At 39.9% G+C, this 24,647-nt stretch overlaps 2 protein-coding genes across 3 annotated transcripts; both read left to right on the top strand.

The window, feature by feature from the left end:
• Positions 1 to 3,848: 3,848 nt before the first annotated feature.
• Positions 3,849 to 9,952, top strand: SNTN (sentan, cilia apical structure protein). The gene is given in 5 exon segments (XM_075585113.1): positions 3,849 to 4,027; positions 6,813 to 6,853; positions 8,450 to 8,496; positions 8,498 to 8,586; positions 9,720 to 9,952. Coding segments are annotated over 5 exon segments (351 nt in total). The 5' UTR covers positions 3,849 to 4,016; the 3' UTR covers positions 9,883 to 9,952.
• A 305-nt stretch (positions 9,953 to 10,257) lies between these two features.
• Positions 10,258 to 23,857, top strand: LOC142486533 (protein S100-B-like). Of its 2 annotated transcripts, none has more exons than XM_075585115.1 (4): positions 10,258 to 12,162; positions 14,888 to 15,018; positions 22,437 to 22,494; positions 23,396 to 23,857. In XM_075585115.1, exons 1-4 carry the CDS (start codon positions 12,025 to 12,027, stop codon positions 23,555 to 23,557), a joined length of 489 nt encoding a protein of 162 aa, XP_075441230.1. In that variant the 5' UTR covers positions 10,258 to 12,024; the 3' UTR covers positions 23,558 to 23,857. The 2 variants fall into 2 exon arrangements, with proteins under 2 accessions (XP_075441230.1, XP_075441229.1); XM_075585114.1 differs by having other exon boundaries at positions 22,437 to 22,593.
• Positions 23,858 to 24,647: the final 790 nt, after the last annotated feature.

Raw genomic sequence — 24,647 nt, 5'->3', positions numbered from 1 at the left:
AAATCACCCACTTGGATTACTGCTTTAATGTTGTTTTTGTAGGGGAGATTGTGGTTTGTGCTCCTGTGGAGTGCTGAATGCGATATGGCCAGAGCAGGAATGGAGGAGGAGGACTCTAAGGCAGAGGTGCGCAAACTAAGGTGCACACCCCCCCAAGGGGGGCGTGAGTTTTTCTGGTGGTGGAGAGAGCCGGCTACAGTGACCCTGCGGTTCCCCAAAGGCATTTAAATTAAATGCCGGGTGTGACGGTAGGGGCAGCCAGCCTCACATAATAAAGGTGAAGCCTTGTGTAATGGCCGCCTCTGTGAGGCTAATTTTGACCTGTACGCTATGTGTTTTGTGTAACCTCTTCCAGAAGAGAGCTATATCAGTATTTGATATCTGGAAGGGGGAAACTGTGTGTCTTTGGGAACTGGGATTGTAAAAAAGTACATTTATTCCCTGTGTTAGTGTTTTCCCCGCACAGTTAGTAAGCCAGCAATGTCCTTTGTGTTTCTAGTATTTCTCTGTGTGCAGAGACAGTAATTCACTTAGCTGGGCTGCATACGGACAATACTGGTTAGTGGCAGAGCTCAGGAGCACCTTGAGAACCGGGATAATGGTGAGTGGGGAAGGGCTATAACTCAGGTCTGGGAACTGGTTCTCGGCGGTGCAGATCCTCTGTTCGCCGAAACTCTGGGGTGCCTACCCTGCAGGGGGTATGGGGCTGGCCAGAGGAACAGTTGCCAGGTCTCAGCCTGGTTGGCACGATTCCCATTGGCCAGTTCGAATTTCCCGCTCGCCAGTTGCTCACTCCCCGATAGGGTGGTCCAGGGTCCTAGGCCATCCTCCGATTGGCTGCTCGGTAACGAACTGTGCTCTGATTGGTCGTGGCCTCTGCTCCAGCGAAAAGATAGGAGACCAAGGCCTATGTAAGGGGCAAGGCCGATCAGAGTACGAGTTGGTCCTGAAGCATGGACCGGAGACTGTGACGTCACAACTAGTGGGCTATTCAAAAGTGCTATTTGTCAAATAGCATGGAGAAGAAGCTGTTCAGAGCAAGCCTGCCGAAGCAGGCTCCTGCACCTGTTTGAGGCTATATCTTTCCCCCTCAGGCCCCAGTTGGTGAGTGTTACACTGTGATTGTGTTATTTGTGTTTGCTGGCGATAGTGATCCCGGTGTGAAAAGTTCTGGTCTCCCGTGATACCGGGGATCGCGCGAGGCCTCTGTAACTTTACTTACCTTAACTCTCCAGTGACGCTGTGGGGTCACGGGACATCACATTGCCATGGCAACATGACGTCACATGACCCTGCTGCGTCATTAGACGCCGGAGCCGAGCAGGGGAGGGGGTGGGGGGGAGGTGCAAGCAGGGGGGCGCAGGGAGAAGAGTTTTCGCACCCTTGTGCTAAAAAACAGTCACGGTGTCGCAATGTGTACGAGTGGCTACGCACGCAAAAGTTTAAAGAACATTTATTACTTTAAAAAAAAAAAAATACTATGTTACATTTTTACATAGGAACCAAAACTAAAAATATATATTCATGTAGTTAGCGAAAGATATATAATTGTTATGAGAAAGCGGTGTATAGTACTTTTGTGTGATATTTTGGGATATGAAGCATTGCTTATAATTTGCATGAGAAATAGAAGCAGGGATAAAACCTGCTTGATAAAAAATAAAAGATAAATCATTTTGACAGGAAATTGTATGCAGTGTTTCCTTTCAGTCCAGTTGCTAAAGTATAATTTTCGGATCCAGATGCACCATTGTGAAAATTAATTTACAAAGTACCGATGATACCGTATCAGGCTTCATATTTGAAATAAACAGGCGAAATTATTTTTAGCAACATTTTATGCTTTTGTTTGAGCTGTTTTAGCAAGTGGAGAAATTCTAAAATAGAAAATTATTTTATCTCTTTATGTTGCACGATATCCGCAATCTTTATTTTCTGAATGGATATTTTTAAACTACATTTCCACGACGCTTCCTTTTAAGCCACAACAACAAATAGTTATTTTCTGGTCAACAAATGTAACCGAAGGTATTGCTCCCGCGGGTAAAATACTGCGGAAGCCCCGCCCCCTTCTCGCACGCGGCTTATTGGAAACAATGTTAGCTTCTCCTACAGGTGCGTTCTGTATGTCCCACTGCAGTGCGCTAGAGCGGCTCAACTCCAGTCCTCAAGCCCCCACAACAGGTCAGGTATCCAGGATATCCCTGCTTCAGCACAGGTGGCTCAATAAGTCCCTGCTTCAGCACAGGAGGCTCCGTCGACTGACCCTCTGAGCCACCTGTTGTTGGCGGTATCTGTAAGTTGTTACATGATTGTGGACACAGAGCAAGCAAATTTGATTTTGCCGTCCGCAAGCGCGTCACGTGAGCGGTTCGCCCACATATCCTACATGTTTTTTTAATGATTATTAAATCAATTCTGTAATATGAGAAACTACTTGTAGCATTTTTTTAAACAACTCTGAATTACATTTTTTATGTATTATAATGTAACAAACATTTTTTGTTTCTATAGCAACCATTTACAAAGTGACATTCCATTCCTCTTCTGAAACAAGCTCTGGCACACCCCTTTTGAGCCCTACCCTCTCTCTAGCAGTGCACCAATTGTATCTAGTGACTGCCTGGTCACATGATCTTCCTAACAGAACTTTGCATCTTTGGTCCTCTTCTGCCGCACAGAGCAATTTAGTGAACCCCCGAGCCGAATCTTTGCCGATCGATCACAGGAGAACGGATCGGTTGGCAACCTAGCAAATTACTTATCATTGAGGTGATGATATTGATGCACATATTAAAAGGGGGAGTGGGGGGGCAGCTTGCACTGCTGATTTAAGGCCCACCTTAAAACACACCTCATTAAACAAAGCAGTTGAGTAACTCTTTTGACTCATACAGTACTATACATCTCGTATGCACCTACCATGACCCTTTGCATAGACACTTACTGCACCATAACGCCCTCCTACTGTCTCTGTAAGTTCTCTGTATTTACCACATAGATTGTAAGCTTTTCAGGGCAGGAACTCCTTTTTCCTGATGTGTAGCACTTGTTCCCATTATGTTATATTCTTATGTCGGGTGTATTACTGCTGTGAAGCGCAATGTACATGGATGGCACTATATAAATAAACATATACATACATTTTCTAGTGGATATGTTTTACACTCGGGATTAAATATTAAGAAAGGACATATGTGTCCTACTTGAATTATAGCCTCTCAAAAGTTGTGTTGGAAAATGTTATGCCAGGCAGAAGAAAACTGACAGATGTATCACCTGGGTTTTGGAATGTCTACAAGGCCATCAGCCCACAGCCCACAGCCCACAGCCCAGCAGCCCACAGCCCACAACCCACAGCCCAGCAGCGTACACAAGAGGTTTAGGCACAAGCTTTTCTCTTTGAAAATAAAAAGACGTATTGTTGATTTGAAAGCAGACCGGCACATACAGATACAACGCTCATTAAACTGCTGTCCTATTATAAACTGTTGTAAAAAGCTTGGAAATCTACTTCAAACAGATCTCAAATGATGGAAATTGAACCCGAATCTCTCTCATTGCTTCTGAAGGAATGACAGCACGAGCTTCGCAAGGAATGGGCGTTATGAGCCTTCTGTTTTAGTAAACAGATTTCGTTCTAAAAACGTACCACACTTACAATGATGATGAATTGTGTTCAAGGCTAGTGGTTGCCAATAACACTTGCGTTCCTGCTACAGGAGCAAATAAGTCTCTGTGTTTATTACTTTGCAGTAAAAGTTGTGTAATCATGTCAGCTTTTCATTATAAATTAATCTAAGTAAACAGAGGGAGTAACTATTTAATCCTTGCTACCTTTGCTTACTTTAAGTTGTTAGAAGCTACTGTCGTTGCCTAGCAAAAGTACACTACCAAGTCAACAGAAATACTATTAAAAAAAAAAGATGTGGATGTAAGTCTATTATGAAATACTTATTTACTACATCCAGGAACATACATTCCAACTAAAGAAGCTGCAGTCCTGTGTGCTGAAAATGCCTAAAAGGTAATGTAACAGTAACTTGTTATTGCTTTGAAAATATCTGGTTGAGGATTTGCCCTTACAAAACATTGTTAGAAACATTCTCTATCTTCTTGTGTTATTTTTTCGTCACGTGCATGGATAATTCAATGCTGTTTTCCCAACTGGAAACTCAGGAAGACTAATTTGACTTTGAATTAGCTATCCATAACATTGCAGTGCTTTATTTGATCTTACAGCAAACACGATCAAGATAGAAGATATATTCACTATCAAATTAAGATAAAGTCATCATTTGGGTCACTGTCACAGAATCAAAAGTTATAACATGTCCAGTAATGAGCAATTGTACTTAGTGTTATACTTATAATGTTCTTGCCTGCCTTTATCCACAAGGATCTACATTATACTTTGCTTTGTCTTATATATCTGAGATTTAAAACTTGATGAGCTGTACTTGGGAATCAAGTACAGGTCAGTAAGTGCACATCTTACTGTTGAATAAATTGAAAAGCGATGTACTTTTAAGACTCAGTAATCCAGGACAGGTACAATGATGTCTATATCATGGACTATTGAAGTACATGCATTTCATTTTAATTAAATGCGTCCTAAAAGTTATATTTGATTTGAGGAGTGATATAAAAGCTGCAGTTCCAAAATGCTTGTACCTTGCCTGCTATTCTACTATTCTTTTATTATCAGTCATATTTATGCTGCTGGTTTTCAAACAGCATACAGAGCAGTCTCAAAGCAATATCTTACATTTTTCTAAATATTTTCTGCTAATATTGTGTAATGAATCTAAAAAACTGAAATTTCACCCAATATGGAAAACAAATGGAATCCAGGATGACTGCAAACATTACAGGTTTTATCTATTCATAGTTTGTTCCAAAAGGGAAGACTCTAATATTAAATTATTATCAGAGCCACATGTATGTACAGTATAGTACAGTTATGACTAAAGAACCAGTTCAAATCCGTTTCCTGGAATTCCCCAGATTTTTTTAGACCAAATCCGCCCTTCCCACCAAAATCCGTTTGTGGATTAAGCACTAAAAAACCAGTCCAGATCAATCCTAATCCGCCATTGAATAAGAAGAAAGAGGAGAGAGAGGAGAGAGAGAGAGGAGAGAGAGAGAGAGGAGAGAGAGGAGAGAGAGAGAGGAGAGAGAGGAGAGAGAGATCCCCATATCCCCTCCCCTGCAGATGAATCCATGTCTTGATTCTTACAATCCAGCCACGGATTTCGGGTTGTTCTCTAAAATAAATAATATATCAGTTACGGCAGATTTGTCTTTTTGAGACAGATATGCGGGAATACGCGGACCAATGGAACCTGGCGTTCTGAGGTGGATCCAAATCCGCCCCCCAAAAATCAGCCATCTCCAACTATGGCGATACAGAGCAAGTGGATCTCCAGGCCAGGAATGGTCATTCTGAAATATATCTCAACAGCACAAGTCTCTTTACCAATGTATCACATGATATTTGTTAACATCTGAACATAAAATATATTGTAATGTTGTGAATATAGTTCAATTTTAATAACACAGTAATGTAGTAGGGGTCTCCGGAGCAGAACCGCATTAATTTCAGGTCCGCGGGGTGCCGGTATCTCCTATGCATTTAAATGTCCCAGTCACGTGACATCGGTCATTTAAATAAAGCATGGAGGATACTGGCACCCCATACCGGGGTCTGTAATTCGGTAACCATGGGGTCCCCGGACCTGAAATTAATGCGGTTCTGCTCCGGAGACACTTTGCTTCAATACTATGTGATTAAAATAAAATAAAAACAGCTTCATGCCATAGTGGCTATCCGCTAAGGGAATGAAGGGGGTTAACCCTGAGTACCTGGTTTGTTGGGGGTACAGGGAGTGGATAAAGGGAGTAGTTGCCCCAGGGTGGGTGATTAGGCTTGCCGGGAAGGTTGCGGGAGGAGTTAACCCCCTTCACTACCATAACGGTGGGAACAGAATGAATAGCCATATATGAGAAAGATAATTATACGCAAACACAACTTCCAAGCTACTTCTCATTTACACTGGGGTTTAACATCACGTTATTGTAAAATAATGTTGAGTTATCTTCCAATAAGGCTGCGGCCAGGCAGGAATGGGCGTGCTGGCGCTCGTGCGCTGCGCCCTGCTCATTGGGTGAACCACTCACGTGACGCGCTTGCGAGTAGCAAAATCAAATTTGCTTGCGCCCCGCTCGGCGCTTGCTCATGCTGGCCACACACATTGCCGCAATGTGTTTTCATCGCGGCCAGCATGAGCGTGAGCGCCGGCTCAGCGTCACCCTGGCCGAGGGCTTACATGACGGTTAAGTAGGTCTTGGAATTACTTAGATCCAGAGACCAAAATAGGGATTTTACTGGGGAGGAGATGGAAATAATGGCAGGAAATTCTGCTGGTATTTAAATCATGCCTAACTGTGGTATTACACCCATCCGGGCAGGGCCAAAGCCCTTCTTCAGGGTCGGAGAGGAGGAACGCCCAGTTTAGCTGTGACTTAAATAATATAACGTCAAATCCACGTATTAAGTAAAACAGACTATAGTGGATTGGCAATTTGCACCTTATTATCAGTAACGCCCGTTATAATATGCTTTATGCATGGAGGAGACATGACCTAACGTAATGTTATCTTCCTTTGTGGATACAGCATTATTACTAATATGAGATTAAGTGAGGGTAACGCCATGTTAAGTGGCTTAACGAAGATTCGAGCATCTGGCCCATTCTACACATTTTGCTATGAGCTACAAACAGCAGATCTCTCCCTTTATCTTTTTGCAGTGGCGCGATACCAATTTCGAAACAACTGTCTTCTATTAAAGGTAGACAATTATTTTAATAACCATTAGGGCAATGTGTAATAAGGTTTAGTTACATTTTTAGCGCATAGGTTCTACGGTGCATCTGAAAAAGAGACTTGTAAGGTCTCGGACCCTGGGTAGCTCTATCTCTCCAGAGAACTTTCATTACAAGGCAGCAGGAAGAGGGAGAGCTGTTGACATGTAAATCTGTAGGTTTTGTCCCTTTGGGCAGGTGGGGGGGGGGGGGTCCCAGTTACAAGTAGCGGCTATTTGCACAGGTACTGTAATTGCACTGTATTTAGCTTAGCAAACCTATTTAATGCGACAGGACGAGGGCAGATGGGTACGGGGGGGGGGGGGGAAGGAGGGATGGGAGAGGACAAGGGGAGGGGGAAGGGGGAGGGGTGAAGACCAATTTAGGAGAGGGTCATCCAATACTTGTATACCTCCAAACAGATTAACCCCTTACTCCACTCCAAGTGGTGAGATACTTGTAAACATACATGAACATACCTAAGATACCTCTCTCTATTTTACTCTCCCCTCCTCTCTCTGCCCCTCCTACTCCCTTTTAATTCTTCCCCTCTCACTCCCTTTTTTACCTCCCTTTCTCCCACCAAGTTTCTCCCTTCTCCCCCCCCACCTCCACTCTCCCCTCCTTCCCCCCCAACCACTCATCTTTTCTCTCTGCCCTCTTATTCCATTTTCTGTCTTCCCTCTCACTCTCTTTTCTCCCTCCCCTTCTCCCCCCCCCAGTCTCTCCCCCTTCTCCCCCTCCCCCCACACCACCCTCACCTTCTCTCTCTCTCTCTGACCCTCTTACTCCATTTTCTTTCTTCCCCTCCCACTCCTTTTCTCCCTCCCCTTCTTCTCTCCCACCTTCTCCCTCCCCACCAGTCTCTCCCCCCTTCCTCCCTCCCCACCAGTCTCTCCCCTTCTTCTCCCCTCCCCCCTCTGTCATCCTCTTCCCCCTTCCCCCACACTCTCCCCTTCTTAATTTCTTTCCCACACTCCCTGTCTACCCCTCTTCTTAGTAAAAGCACTAATTTAGTGTTAAGATGGAAGTGACTTACATTTCATTGCGTTATTTGACGATAATGCAGTGTTATCCTGAAATAACGCGATGTTAACCCTATTCTAATGCGCTCAATTTCCGGCCATTATTTTTACATATGATTGTTTTAGTGAATAAGTAACCGAGGGAAAATAATGCCCATTCCTGTTTTATGTAAAGTCACGTTATTTGCCCTAATTTACCAGCAATTAGTGAATCTTAGGCGTTAGTAGACACAACACAGCTAATTTATTGATGTTGGTGAATATTCCATGGGAAGCCTATCTTATTGTAAGAAAGAAATTTAGCATGAAAAGGTCAATTTGAAACTAGGCTATTTTGAAGATAAGATAAATTTACTTCATAAGAGAATCTTTGCGAAATATAATGAATTACTTCTACACTGTGCACAGAGCCCATAGGGATTCATAACACTGAGGCCTTTTCTCACACGAGAGATTCATTTCTGACACTTGCACACGTTCTTTTAAATAATTATTAGTTAAACTACAACTAGATTAATAACTTTATGAAACTGTCATTTGACATTGTCTTGAATCCAGCTCTGGGGAAAGGCTCCGAACTAGAGAAAGCTCTTGCCACGACGGTCCCTTGTTTATAATTCATATTCAGACAGTGATGGAAGAATTAGCAAAGCCGAAGCCAAAGATTTGCTGCAAACTCAGTTTCAGAACTTTATACAGGTACATAAAGCACATGACCTATATGTGACATGTCCAGGAGGATGATATTCAGGTGACTGTGTTTTTGCTCTTTAAAACACCAACGTGATCCTGTTTTCAAACTAGTATTTAATATGATAAGGAGTACGGATTGGAGCTAGACTTGTTACTGGTTTGGGTTCACACGTAGATCTTGATGGAATGAGCTGACATGACTCACTCCAGGGTTACAACCTAGCACAAATAAGACAAGTGTTTTGTTTTTTTTTGCACATGGATTAGTCATTTTAAGAGTGGAGTTAATAACGATCCCTTCAGGTATTATGTATAAGACGTGGGTAAAAGACTCTTCACCTTTAAAGTAGCAAAATGTGAAATCAAATGTCTTTAAAAAAAAAAAATGATTAGTAGTATTAAATAATAGTGACTGTTTTTTTGCTTTTGCTTTTTTTTATTCCACTTAATGCCATTTTGAATAAGTTTTAAAGCATCCTTTGATTTCTATAGCTTGTTTAAGCCCACCTCCCCCAGCAGTGCAAGATTTTTGCAACACTTTACTGTTTGTGATAATTTGTTGCAAATGTTCCCAGCAGTTTGAGCTGGAAACTGTAACAATAGAGCATGTTACTTTAGTAATATAAGGATACATTGTAGCTGCTGAGTTACACTGACGGAAGCAGCCATTATGTTAGGCACACAATCAGGATTTTGACAGGAGCACCAAACGATTGCCATCTTAGTTAAGAATGTAGAATTTATTGTACATTGTCACATGCTTTACATATACAAATAATTAATAAAGAGAAAAAATAGGTGGAAAGTAGTATTGCTGCTTTAAGAAATGTTCTATTCTAGCACTTTTGATTAAGTTTTTGATTAAGTTATATCATGTGCAATGACAAATACAAAACAAAGGTCAGACTGACCCATATACTTCCTTGGTCTTTTTCTAATATATCTTAATTTTTTGCACCACAGCATTATTGGGAGATGTACTATTATGTTCGATAAAGAAGTAGGTCAAAGTAACAAATGATATCCAGTGAATGGTCCAATCTCTTGTTGATAAGTACAGTAACTTCCCACAAAAAGGATTAGTTAATTAAACCTTGTCTTGATTTTGTAATGAAACATATGGTTTTTTTCTTGGCAGGGGACAAGAGACAAAACCCAAGTACAAGGAGTTAATTTCCGACCTTGACGGAGACAAAGATGGAAAAATAGATTTTGAAGATTTCATGATCCTTTTGCTCAGTCTGTGTCTAATGTCTGACCTCTTCCATGAAATACGGAAAGTAAAGAACACCAAATAATAGGGGGGGGAGAGAGAGGAGAGGAGAGGAGAGGAGAGGAGAGGAGAGGAGAGGAGAGGAGAGGAGAGAGAGAGAGAGAGAGAGAGAGAGAGAGAGAGAGAGAGAGAGAGAGAGAGAGAGAGAGAGAGAGAGAGAGAGAGAGAGAGAGAGAGAGAGAGAGAGAGAGAGAGAGAGAGAGAGAGAGAGAGAGAGAGAGAGAGAGAGAGAGAGAGAGAGAGAGAGAGAGAGAGAGAGAGAGAGAGGAGAGAGAGAGAGAGAGAGAGAGAGAGAGAGAGAGAGAGAGAGAGAGAGAGAGAGAGAGAGAGAGAGAGAGAGAGAGAGAGAGAGAGAGAGAGAGAGAGAGAGAGAGAGAGAGAGAGAGAGAGAGATGAGAGAGAGAGAGAGAGAGAGAATAGTGCACTATTTTTAACCAGGGTTCCTCAGAACCCTAGGGTTCCCTGGGCCTCCCTAAAGGGTTCCCTGCAATTTTCTGGTCATTTGAAAATTGTATCAAATACAGAAGAATTTACCATGCATCTGGTCACAGAATTGCTATTAGAGATGGTTGGGGGTTCCTCAGAATTTCACTTGGGGTTCCTGAAGCAAAAAGAAGTTGGAAACCACTGGTTTAGTGTAACAGCAAATATAATAAGAGGCAACACCAGACATGGGAAAAAGCAAAACGATGTCACATTCCCACTGCACCCATTATTGCCCACTGTGTTGTTTGCATGCTTAAAATAATGTTCATGTCTGGTCTGAAAACAAAGTTTTAACCGCATTTGGTTTTACTATATACACATCTTTATTATACAAGTAACTTTCGTACCTGACATTTCAATGAATAAAACTGTCCTCTCATTACCTGCCACTGTCCTGTGCATTATATAGTAGCCAAGAAGCATAGAGGATTGTGTTAAAACAAATATGGAAGAACTAATTTGGGATTAAAATCCATCATGAGGATATTTTTGGCCTTTTAACATTTATAGGACTATGACAATATAGTTTTAGTTTGGCTACAGGTGATTGATGCTATCAAGTACATAAACTGGTACTGCAACTCAAATGGTGAACCATAAGAACAGGTCCTCTGTGTTCATTTTATAACTGTTTGTAGAAAGGGTGTGTCCTAGTGCAGGGGTGCTGAACTCCAGTGCTCAAGCCCCCCAACATGTCAGGTTTTCAGGATATCCCGGGTGGCTCAATCAGAGATTCAGTCATCGAGTCACCTGTGCTGAAGCAGGAATATCCTGAAAACCTGACCTGTTGGGGGGGGGGGCTTGAGAACTGGAGTTGAGCACTGCTACCTTTTCTGGAGCAGCCATCTTCCTGCAGTGTCACGTTGTCATGGTGACCCGACGTCAATCGACGGCACGATGTGACAACAACGCAACGTCACATGATGCCACAACGTCATGATGCCACGAAGCTGCAGGAGGACCGCCTCGAGGAAAATCCCCCCAAATCTCTTGGTGCCTAGTGGTCCCAGAGGGTCTTCATCCTCCACTGCATAAATTATACCGCTTCTCTGGAGTGGGGGGTTCCCCAATTGTACAACCGCTGAAGTCCTGCTTCAGGTTCTAAAGTACGGGTTCAGACCCATTAAACAATTGGGTAAATAAAAAGGAGACTTGCTGTAACCTCTACCTGAAGATTAAATAAGCTCAGTAATTGTCTATGGAAGTCTTGTGATGTCCTAATAAAGCTATACTTAAAATCATGTTTTATTTATACTGTTGACGCGTTCCAAACTTTCCCACTACAAAGTGGTTCACTAAAAGTTTAAACCCTTATCTGGATCCCATGCAATACTTACACTGCTGAGCGAATGTGCTACAGTGAAACAATCTTAATTTAAACCCTACTAGAAAACATATTAAAGAGAAATAAATATTGGGAAGGTTATTTATAGAAGATACTTAAAAACAACAATATTCAGCTGACAATGTCCCCAGCAATTTGCACTTTAAATTAGCAACACCCATACATTAATTAGCAAGGGCGCTTGTCTCTGCAGCTTCACATTACTTGGCTCAGAAAGGCACACAACAAACTGTAGCAGAAGACAGTCGTTTTGTTAGCCGGTCAGTAAACAATACATTAAGCGCTTCCATTACCATTACAGTCAGTAAAGTGATCCACATGAAGAACGGTTGAGCCATGGCAGCTGTAGAGTTTGCAGTCTACAATCTCCTGGGTGTTTTTCACAAATACTCAGCCAAGGAAGGAGATGCCCTGACACTGAACAAAACGGAATTGTCTACATTTCTTCTGCAGGAACTCCCTTGTTGCTACAGGGTAAGAAAGCTAAATCTATGAATAGCTTTATTTATATAGCGCCCACAGTGTTCTCAGCGCTTTACAAAGACAGCACAGTACAGGGATTTATAATACAAGAAACGCAACAAAATCAGACAATAGGAAAGGAAATACTTGCCCCGGAGAGCTTACAATCTAAGTGGTGTGTTGGGAGACTCACAGAGACAGCAGGTGAGGGAATAAGTGCCGTAGTTGGATGTGCTTGGCCACAATGGTTGGTGGGAGTGACTGTGGGTGTGGGACAGTCGCCACGAGTCTAGGCTGTTGAAATGCTTCATTTAATAAAACATCCAGAGATGTTGACTCCAATGTAACTCTACAGACACTTCACATGTACAGTAGCACTTAACTTGGAGCACAGCCAAATAAGTAGTATGGAATATGCCATTATTAAGGATCTCTTGCATCCTTTAATTGATGCACCATCTTACACTGTTTAAAGTACTACATGATGGTGTATAATTACATTTGGGAGTGGTGTTATTTAATAATTATTTTGCTTTACTGTTATTATTCCTATGCCTGTGCATATTATGCAAAGTTTCTTGTAGGTGATTGATGGCTGGTCAAGCTGTGCAATATTTAGATATTACATCATTGATTATGAAAGATGAAGAATTCAGGTGAATTAACACAAATTATACAATCTACAACTACTTAATTTCATCAACAAAACCTAATTAAATAAACAAGGAAATTAATAAAAACCAATATATGTATCTAATAATATTATATGTAATAAATATTTACAGTATAATAATAATATAAAAATGTATCATATATATAAGAAAAGAGAGAGAGCGCACGCCCCATAGCATAAAACTGTGTGTTTAATAGTAAAAGGGAAGGGAAGGGGGGGGGGAAGGAAACGCACTCACAAGATAAAAATGATAATTAGGCAATTTGTGATAATATCACCACCATCCGGTATCTTTGCTGCAAACGTCCGCACGTACAGGCTCCCTCAGGGCTGCGTGAAGGAATTGTAGCTCACCGGATACCAGGGGTGTTGTTTGCCGGCTAAGTACAGTCCACAGGATATCGGAAAATCGCCTCTCCACTCTCAATGGCCGCCGAATGTATCCCACGCTTGATGCGGCCTCGTGCGCGTGCGCAGCGTCGTAGTGACGTAATTGCGTAGTGACGTCAGAGTCCCTGACGCGTTTCGTCACCAACGGGCGACTTTCTCAAAGGGCTGAGAAATATATATAACGTTTGTAAAGGAATTTTTGATATTTGATTTAAAAAGGGACTTTTTACTGATTGCTGCTAAGCAATAAATTACCTTACAGGTTACAGCGCATTTAGATTAAAGAAACTACTAGAACTAAATATGGCAAGTTTATGCAGGCTAAATATAGTATATAACGCATTGAAAACCGAAGAGCAAAGATATAGTAAAACAGCTTTCCTTTATTGGTGAAAAGAAATCGCATTATCAAGATGGAGTAAATCCCTTAAAAAGCTAGAACTGGAATACTGTGTAATTACATTAAATGTCTTCACGTTTACTTATTTGTCAATCTTTTCCAAGCTGATGAGATGATTCAATGAATCACAACTGAACCATGAAGATTATTGTAAGGTATAAAACATCAATATAGTGCGTGTAATTATATTAGATGTCTGCATTTTCACTTATTTCTCAATCCTTTGCAAGATGACAAGATGAGTCAATGCATCACAATTGAAGGGTTCAGATTATTGTAAGGTATAAAACATCATCAATATAACCAATGTCACATGGTGCTGACACTAATTTAAACCTGGTTCATCTGCTTAAGTGACAGCTACATTACTGTAAATCACTTAGCACTCAGGGCAAAAATCTTCAGCATGAAACAATACAAAGACTAAATATGGCTAATTGCTGACAATATTTGGATTGACAAAGACAGACTATTAAAACAAGAATATAATTAAAGCGACTATGTCAAAAGGGTAGATTCGGAGAGCTCTATTAAATCTGGGCTACTGGCGTGATGTTACATAATTAGGTAATGTCCATTCGTTTTCCTCAGTTTAACGGGTATCCACAAAGCTAAGTATATACAAAAACAACTGTCGTTGGGAATCTCATTAGCATAGGGTTAGCGCCATGGGAAGTTAGCACTGCCTTGCGTTAGCTTCAAATAACATGGCGTTACCCAAAGGTGGCATTACTCACATCAAGAAGACCCTGAATAGGTGAATTAAAGTAAAAGAAAGAGAAGACAGGAGAGAAAAAGAACTCGGTAAATAACAACACGATTACCCTTATATAGACTCTGTAAAAGACCTATGTAAATAACGCCAAGTTTAGCGCTGACCTAACTAACGCATCGTAAAATCCCTGCGGTAACTGTAACGGAGCTGTGTGGATATGCACTGTTAGAGGGAACGCCTCTTTTGCATATCATTAAGATTAATGTCAATTATAGTAACGCAAGGACTCGTTACGGCTGAAAAAAGCAATTAATGCATCGTTAGTGAGCTTTGAAGATCCCCGTTCGCACTTAACGAGACGTTAACTGAAGTTTACGTGTTCTTAAGTCAATAACAGGGCTTTGAGGATCTACCCCAGAAATGTATCTTTTGACAGAGATGTGCATACAAGTTTTAGCAATGATGAACTTCCAAGCTCTCTACGTGTAGGTTTCTTGTAACATAAGGCACATAAATACAATTGGATTTTGATGTATCAATTGAATATGTTTCATTCCAGGATGATGCAATGGTATTACTAGATTTGGATGGTGATGGTGAAGTTGACTTTCTGGAATTCATTGAATTTATCACTGAAATCACTACTGAATTACAGGACATGTACATTCATACTATACTGAATTATAAGAGGTAAATTGACTAGTTTATAGTATTTTGTGTAATGTAATGTTTTGCTGACTTTCCAGTTTTTTGTAGCACATGGGAATATAATAATTATGAATAAGCTACGTTAACTCATAAGGCTATCAGAATTACGCTATTACGCAGATAATATATCAAATATTGATATAAGGAAGCTAAATGGGGCATAGTATAGTATTCAAATGTGAATATATATATATTCCTATATGTACTAAACAGTGCTATGCTATAAGACACCTCCTAGCATCGAAAGATGCCTTACAGCTCACTATTTGCTAGAAGGTGTCTTATGCCATAGCACCACTTATTAAATATGGCCCTAAGTGATATATAATTGACTCAATAAAGTATGTGAATGACTGAAACTGCATTAACACTATACTTACCATCAATTAAATAATATTTCATCCTATAGCTTGTATTAAATGTAACATTTGTTTTCAGATTGAAACCTTATGAAGCAGGATTGTGGGATAGGCCTGGTTAAGGCGTCAAACCATTGTTTTTTGTTGACCTTAACTAAACCAGTGGTTACTGGTTCACGAGCTGAAAACATGGGCACTATCCACAACGACCAGTCAATATGAGGAACCACAGAACACATTGGCATTCCCCTCATTCATTGGTAGCCATAATAAGTCAGGGCCTTATTTACTAAGTGATGAAATGCAGCACAACCGTCTTGTGGAATACTGCTTAGAAAATACGGGCTTTAGTCCCATTATTATGCAAAATATAAAAACAGGTCTTAATAGCAGCCCAAGTTAAAAAAGAAAACGCAGTACCACTGTGGTTAGACATTTTCAGGTTGATGTATCAACCTCTGCTAGCTGCAAAAGTGGAGCAAAAACACTACATCAGATTTAACAAGATTTCCAATGGTATTTTATTCTATGATAAATGTGGTGCAGTTTTTTTGCACCCGAATTGCCCCAATTTTGCAGCTGAGAGACTTTGATACATCAGCACCTCAATGTTAATATCCTGAGGTGCAGAGTAATTATTCCAGGACGATTAAAGTTTCCACAAGGAGAACATCCACAGCAATATACCCAATGTACAGTGTGTCAACCGAATGTTTGACACGCTGTACCTACTAACCCTAACCCTAACGAACTCCTTTTGACTTGCATTGAAATTCTATCCCCTTAGTTAATGATTTGAAGCACCGGACTGATTAGCTAAATGTTCCCCAGAGAAACAACTGTGATTTTAAAAAAAATTAGCATTCCTGGAGAATGAATATACACATTCTATGCTTGGATGTTTCACAATTAAATGTTGTATTATTAGTAATATATACACAGGCTTTGGGTACCTGAAACACATTACTACAACTGTTTACAAAACGATGAATGTATTGCTACTCAAAAAATCTTATATTAAATCTTATATTAAATCCCACTTAGAAAAATATATAGTAGCCATGTTAAATGTAATCAACCCAGCCATGCAACTTCCCTTCTGTTTATAAAGATTGTTTCAAAATGCCAGGTACCGTATGTTGTTAATCTGGAACTACATGGGGGTTTTAAAACTTCATTTTAAACAGCATGGATTATTTGGTCTTTAGAATTAGTCTCTAGATTTACATTAGACTATTTTTCAATGTAAACATCCTAGAACTATTTGGAGGCTTTTCAGTTAACTTTGAGCACAATTTAATATACTGTATTAATACAAGCCATGCACACATGAATACATTGATGTATCATATTCTACAGCACATAGTAATTAAATAACGGCAAACCTATTTAAATAATTATGCAGTTCACTAGGTGGTTCTTTTTTTGTTTGTTTTTTAATTAGTGTGCCGTACCTTTGCAAGTTGTTGTTTGAGTTTGTATAAGAGGTGTGTAGATTCTGTTACATTACTTATCAGCTTTTGAAAAGCAATGTCATTTGATATCCCCAGAGATCTAGCATTTGGCAAGCTGGCTCGGTTGTCATGTAAATAAAAAAGTAATTTACATCAACTAGCCAATCATGCCCGTCCGGTGCCATCGTGCCAACGAGTGTTATGGAATACAACTGGGTAGAACATTCTGTAAGAGCTTTAAAACAAAATGTTTTTCGATCATGTTATAAATGATGCAGATGACTTGGTAACGGCTATGATGTCTATGAAATTAGGCATCATATTTTAACTATGGACAATGCTATATCCCTACCTATTCTGTAAAACATCATGAGATCCTTGTGTACTGCTACTACAGACTACTCCGGTTTAAGTTCTTTCAAGACTTCCGCTCTCACATTTTAATCTTGTCTGTAACTGTTACATTCGCCCATTACATATATTGTCCCCTAACTGCCCATGAAATGTCTGTAAATATAAGAGGGAGGAGCATATGGAGTCGGCTGTTGGGTGAGTAGAGACTTCCTTAACAAAAGGTCCCGTTCCCCTGATATGACTGAACAAAGTTTCTGCAAAGTCCGGGAGGTGCTGTGTTACACAGAGTGTTTGGTGATGTCGTATAATTCGTTAGCACGTGCATTAAGTATACTAAACATTTTGTTAGGATGCATTAAATTGGTACACACAGACGTGCCTGCATATATTTACATGCAGTGGAAAAAATAATGACAAAATGATTGATACTAATAGGCTACAAGTCTGCAATTGTGACTGTCTTGCTTAACCAAAGCTAATTGATCACAGCAATGATTCTCTCTCTTTAACAATACTAAAGCTTTTGTGTCGTATTTTGCTGCCCGTACACAGAGTTCGTCATGTGGCATCTTCTTCCCTCTCTGGTAATCCTCCCATCTCAGCAAGGGCCAGTTATAGCTAACCCTGCGCTCGTAGTGAGAATAGTTACATGTATCACAATCAATAAATTTGTAATGCATCTTTCCTCATTGTATGCTTATGAAAAGACACGGAAAACACACGTAATATATATGTGCTAGGTGTCTCCTCTCCTAAATCTTTATCCTCCTGTATGATCCATTAAAGCGTAGTCCTGAAGCAAGTTTAATGTCAAGAGGACATTCTTACAATTGTTTTAAAACTAGTTTGTAGGATCCCTTAATATCATTCAGAAAGAGACATCCTTCATTAGGATTCCTATTGAACACTATCTGATCAGTAACACAAATTATTTGATGAATACTCTTGCTCTTAGAGTTGTCACTGGGTGACTTTGCCCACTGGAGGTTAAGATGATATTATACGCCTTAAAGCATAATTTCTAGCAGTATTTGCGATGCCCTCTGTGCTAGATCATTAAATAAAATACAACATGACAACATTTACACACCACCTCATGTGGAATTGTTAATAGTGGAATTGTTAATAGTGGAATTAGTACATTTTGAAAACTTTTGAACGTCAACATTCACATGCTCTCCAAGCGCTACTATCTGACTCAACATTAATAAAAAAAATCACACTTTGGGGGTATGATAAGGTCACAGCCTATCCCCTTATGAATCATCTGATTAGTCATTAGTCCTGTGCTGTGAAAACCTTTGTTAAGATGTCTGTAACAGTAAATTAGACAGTGTGGCATTCTAAACATTCGTTAGTATGATCTTTTCTTGGCCTCTCAGTGAAGGCGGGACCTCTGACATTTCACAAGCAGTAACTCTGAATTTTCATTATAATTGTATTTGATAGAGTGTTGCACAAAATGTATCTTGCGTTCTTGGATGGATTTCAAACTTGTCTGTTTAAGGGATAATTGATTAGCCTTGGGCAATATGTTTTTATCTGCAAATGCTTCTTCTTGGTGTATTAATATTTGTTCCAAGAAACAATTGTATATTCCATTTGTATAGAACTATTCTATGCAGAACGCCATATTCAGTATTTAAAAAAATACTGTGTTCCACATACTAACCACTTCACATTTATTTAAACCATCTGCTTTAAGAGCGAATGTTACATTTCTTCTCTATATACAGTATTTATGACAGTGACAGATATTTTGTTTCAATTATTCCAGAAAATATCAGTGGTTTACGCTTTTTTTTTTATGCCTGAACGCCTCTAAAGTTTTCTTCTAAATGTTATAGAAAATAAATCTTAAACAATGTGTTTGGAATATTATATTTCCCTCTTCCTTACCTTCAAGCCTTTATTTTCCCTTTTTACTGACGCCTTATTTTCTTTAGTTTCTGTACAGTTGTTAAAAATAAGGTATGAATAGAAACACGTAGGACATTGTTATTATTATTCAGTTTCTATATACTCCACTTATCTGCTATATCTGAACCTTATTTCTAAGGTTCGTGCTTGTCAGTTCTAAAGCAATTCGAAAGGAACACCCGAACCTCCCCAATGTTCTCCCAGGCTTTTAACTTTTAATTCAACTAAATGTCTGGAGTGTTTTAATTAGATATTCAAAAGTGTACTTACAGTATCTCTTCCACATTGCAGTAATTACTGAACTATAATGATAGGAGCTTAGCAATAAGAAGAACAAACTTTTCTGAACAGATGATAGTTTTGTATGGTTTTACTACAGAGAAATGAGGCCAGATGTGATCTTCAGAACTTGCGAAACAAGATGATTCACTGTAATTATGAAACTATAGACATTTTAGTTGAATGAAGCAGGAATTTAAACTGGTAGCTGCCCTTAAAACGTAGGCGCAGATTCACTAGAGGGCGCTACCCTTTAGCACGCCCTAACTCCCATTCAAAAGAATATGAATTAATTTGTCTAAAATGCACATGTTTCTCTGACTCCAGTTCAACCTGTTCTCCAATACCACAGCACCCACAGACATCTTGCCCATGCAATCCTTTGCACCCTTATTGTCACTGCTGCACCTATCAGGATTACCTTTCTGAATATGCACATGTACCTTTGTGACAAGTGATGTTCTACATGTTATGTCTAACATATAGAGGCGGGTCCCATGACTACCATTTAGGTTTAGATAGACTAGGGTCAAATTCCATTGCACAATAGTAGCCAGGGTTTTTTTTCCTACCTCTGTCGTGTTATGGGGGGATATCATGTGATATTCTGCGTTATTACTGCCATTGATACCTATGGAAACTCTGTGATGTTTTGCATTATCAGTAAGTGAGCAACAACTGGCTGCATTTATATATATATATATATATATATATATATATATATATATATATATATATATATATATATATATATATATATATATATATATATATATATATATATATATATATATATATATATATATATATATATATATATATATATATATATATCCGTAAGTGTTCCATGGATCATACATTAAGGGATTACATTAGACCATGTGACTTACTATCTCTTACCTTTACTGAAGCCAAAGTTCAAACCAAATATCCCAGGCACAAAATGAAAACACTTCTACTCATGGGGTCCTCAGCACAAGTCTTCCCTCAATCCCTATTCCTGGATTATTAACAGCTATTCTTAAAAAAGAAAGAAAAAATTAGCTCAACACTACAGGCTGCATACAAACGCTAGCTGTTACCCAAAATGCTATTAGAATTAATATTAGTTGGTGGCGATGCAATTCACGGACCAAAATTTCTATTCAACACAAATCCAAAAAACATTGTGGGAAAAAAATCGCCCTGAGGAAGCCGGTGCGAAACGAGCGTCGAAGCTTCCGTTTATGTGATCGATAACGCAGTGGGCAGCAGCAAAGACCATGTGGGACGCTGGAGAATGCTTAATCTGTGCCACGTGGATGAAATGAAAAGTATCGGTGGAGATGTCATTTCCGAAACCCGTTTTATGGTATCGCAAGTATAATACTACATTAGAAAAGGATCACAATGAAGCCCGCCCATTACTTTGCTTACTTAAAGTATACAATCAATATTGTAAGGAACCGCGCTGCGGGTACACCAGCTTCCAGCGCCTCCTTACCTTGTCTCCGTGCCGCCCAGGCTCCCCGGCGGTGTGCCTCACTCCTCGCGCTCCCCCCCCCCCCCCACAGCTGCTCCCGCACTTCCGGGTCGCGCGCGTCACCCTTACGGGCGCGCGCAGACCCAGGCTTCCATTTACTGGCGATGTGCACCTGACTCCGCCTCCACAGGTGCTGCGGGTGCATCACACGCTTCCCTGCCCCTGCTCCATCAGGTCCGCCCCCCAGGCCCTTCTCCCCTATCAGGTCCTCCCTCGGGCCGCTCCTCCATTCCTCCCCTTCCTCTGATAGGTCCCAGCCCCCTATTTAGTCTCCCCTCACCATTACCACATTGCTCTGTATAGCTTCTGTACCTTGGTACTGTCTGCTGTTGCCTGGCCTCTTTTGTCTTTCCTTGTGTTTCTGTCCCTGGATATTCTGCTGACCTCCCTGGATCTGACCTTTGGCTTTGGACTTGGTTTACGCTGCTCTCTGGAACTCCTTGGATTTGGCTTTGGACATTACTACCCTGCAGACTTCTATATCCCCTGGACACGGCTTACGGACACTCTACTACACTGCTCTCTCCATCCCACGACCATTGGCTTACGGACTTTACCTTTCTACGCTGGAGTTGTCAAGTACGGTACCCTTTTCTATTTTTGTTACCTGGACCACCTACGCTACTTCCACACTCCGGCCGTGCCCCCATTTACTGCTAGGTGTGTGGTATTTCTCCTTTCCACCTCAGTCCCGGGGTCTCGTCTGGCTTGTGGGCAGGCCGAGCGTTACAAATATAGAGCAGATGGCTAAAGTATACACGTGATTTACTGGGCTGTGACGCGCTTTCTGTCATCTTTTTAAAATAATTTATATATATTTTTTCGATTGTTTATTATAACAACTGCTATTCTTCCACTTTGCCACCAGCAACAAAAAGATCAATGGAGGGTGAAGAAGATAACTGCATAAAACTGCAGAGAGCAAAATATAAAACATCAAACTGCTAAGGGGGAATAATCTGTATACATTGCAAAATATATAATGGTCTGTTGCACTTTACACCAAACTGGATTATTGCCCTCTCCCTATCACAGCCATGTGTACAAGTAGGAATCTCCTAGTATAGCAACAGATATTGAACTTTTAGTTGCCTCCAATGTACAAATGTTCCTAGTTACAGAACAGAATTGTCAGTTTGCAATGAATAAATCATGTATTCTCTATTCTAAATTTCGTTACAACTGCACAAAGATGAATCACAGTGTAAATATACAAATGTAAGATATATTTCCTTCTTATGCTTCTGATGTGTTTCTTCATGTTTTATTCACAATTGAAGCAGCAAGTCTGTCTCTCTGTACATAGTAAAATATGTATATAGAGACTGCCACTCTTTCATGAAGACCCTTTCAATGATTTGTGGCATTTATAATACTCATGGGATGAATACCATAATAGCCAGATAATCATAAAAAAACATTGTACACATACCCACAATTTAACCAGGACGTATTATAATATAGTCAGTGATGTGTTACTTTTAACATGACATTTGTCTCTTTATTTTACAGGATTCCCAAGTTTGGTGCCCAAACTCTGACAGAAAAGGCCATTGTTACTTTGATAAAGGTATTTTATAAGTATGCAGGTAAAGGTGGAATCCCTCTCAGCCTTGAGACCAGGGAGCTAAGGAAACTTCTGAGAAAAGAAATGCCGACACTACACTCTGTGAGCTTATTTTGTTTTTCTTTTATTGGCAAATCCAAAAGTACCGTTTAATTAGCTCTGGATTATCGAATTTACTGCTACCTTAAAGAAGCCAGACTTGATATTCTCCCTCTTACGGGAGCCTGAAGTTTCAAATAATGTAATGGGCATTTTTTTCGCCACTTTTCGAACATGATTTTTTTCAGGAAGAAACAAAGGGGTCACTCGATAATCTTACTCTAAATTACTCTAACTGTCAATATAAAGTTAAAATGAATGATATTTGAAAACGTGACTCTTAGGGGGGTATTTCTATATTGTATACAACAATAGACAGGAGAGCCCAATGCTACATCCAATTGACAAAACATATATGGTAATAAGTATAAAGTTAAATACTTCAATAGTAATATTATCTTGGTATATGATGTGGTGGGTGTTGGGGTTTGAGCTTGCTGGGAATGTGTGTGGTAATTCTATATTGTCCAAAGCAGCCGTTAGGACCATTTTCATCCAAAATTCCCCATTGAAGTCAATGGGAAACTTAGTCCGGAAATCGTTTTGATCGGCCACTTTGCCGGATATAGGATACAACCAATAACCTAAACGCATTGCTGATGATATATTTTATAGCATATTTTCCATCTATGTGGTAGAAGAGATGGTACACTGCTTTCTATTGAAAGCTTGCAATTTATGCTTATTTTCTAAAAGCCATTTGTTGACACCTGCTGCTGTGAAACGTTTGAGTTGTTTAACCTTTTGTCAATGTCCATCTGATAATTCTACTAGTTTAACATAGTGCTCTTTTTGTCCCTGCAAGTGCTTGGAAGACAAGAACAATGTCCCAGAGGTACTCCGCAGTTTGGACAGTAACAGAAAAGCTGGAATTGACTTCAAAGAATTCATGGCGTTTGTTGCAAATTTTGCAGTTGCTGTTGAGTTCACATTTGTTAACCTTCCCAAACCAGAGGAAGGGGATTAATCATCACTAATTGCAAATCAGATCCGTGTAAAAAGGGATAATACAGATAATTTATTATGCCAGATTTCTTCTTTTTTAGAATGGGAAGTTTTCCTGTACTATTGATTAAAGAATTCAGTTGCTGTTGAGTTCACATTTGTTAACCTTCCCAAACCAGAGGAAGGGGATTAATCATCACTAATTGCAAATCAGATCCGTGTAAAAAGGGATAATACAGATAATTTATTATGCCAGATTTCTTATTTTTTAGAATGGGAAGTTTTCCTGTACTATTGATTAAAGAAGATGAATTACAATGTATCATGTTTCACCCTTTGATATATAATTTATATTTAGAAGTACAGGCATACCCCGGTTTAAGGACACTCACTTTAAGTACACCCGCGAGTAAGTACATATCGCCCAATAGGCAAACGGCAGCTCACGCATGCGCCTGTCAGCACGTCCTGAACAGTAATACTGGCTCCCTACCTGTACCGAAGCTGTGCGCAAGCGGGGAGACTATAGAGCCTGTTACAAATGCGTTATTTCCATCAGTTATGCACATATATGACGATTGCTGTACAGTACATGCATCTATAAGTGGGAAAAAGGTAGTGCTTCACTTTAAGTACATTTTCGCTTTACATACATGCTCTGGTCCCATTGCGTACGTTAATGCGGGGTATGCCTGTATTCTCAAACCCAAGAATAATCAGGTATTTTGCATTGGAGCTTGGAGTCAGTGTGATAAGTGAATGCATTTTCCTGAAATCGGGAATCAAAGCAAAGCTACAATTGTTTTCCTTTACCTGTAAAGTGTCAAATTATTTCCCTGCTAAAAAAACTGAGACATGGAAGTCGATGAGATACAGAAATATTACGTAGGCTTAACCAAACAGGGTCATTTTAGGAGCAACACAGAATGTTGGACGACTAAGGTTAGCATAGTTAGGAAAAAGGTATTCCAATGATTTGGCAATGTCTTTAAATGTGAGTGTATAGACAAAGGTGTAGCCAAGTCCAGTCCTCAAGGGCCACCAACAGGTCAAGTTTTAATGTCCTGCCCTTTAAACTTAGAATAAAGGGCCTCATGCAGAGAGCAGCGAAT

The sequence above is a fragment of the Ascaphus truei genome, unplaced genomic scaffold, assembly GCF_040206685.1.
Source record: "Ascaphus truei isolate aAscTru1 unplaced genomic scaffold, aAscTru1.hap1 HAP1_SCAFFOLD_938, whole genome shotgun sequence".
NCBI classification, from domain to species: domain Eukaryota; kingdom Metazoa; phylum Chordata; class Amphibia; order Anura; family Ascaphidae; genus Ascaphus; species Ascaphus truei.
Note: the sequence above shows the minus strand (reverse complement) of the source record. Positions and strands in the feature narration are given on the sequence as shown.

Excerpts from the sequence above, each read along its gene's own strand:
- LOC142486533 (XM_075585114.1), top strand. The coding sequence starts at position 12,025 with ATGGCAGCTGTAGAGTTTGCAGTCTACAATCTCCTGGGTGTTTTTCAC. Across the intron at positions 15,019-22,436 it reads ACTATACTGAATTATAAGAG|GATTCCCAAGTTTGGTGCCC; the intron begins GTAAATTGACTA and ends TTTATTTTACAG. Across the intron at positions 22,594-23,395 it reads AAATGCCGACACTACACTCT|TGCTTGGAAGACAAGAACAA; the intron begins GTGAGCTTATTT and ends TGTCCCTGCAAG.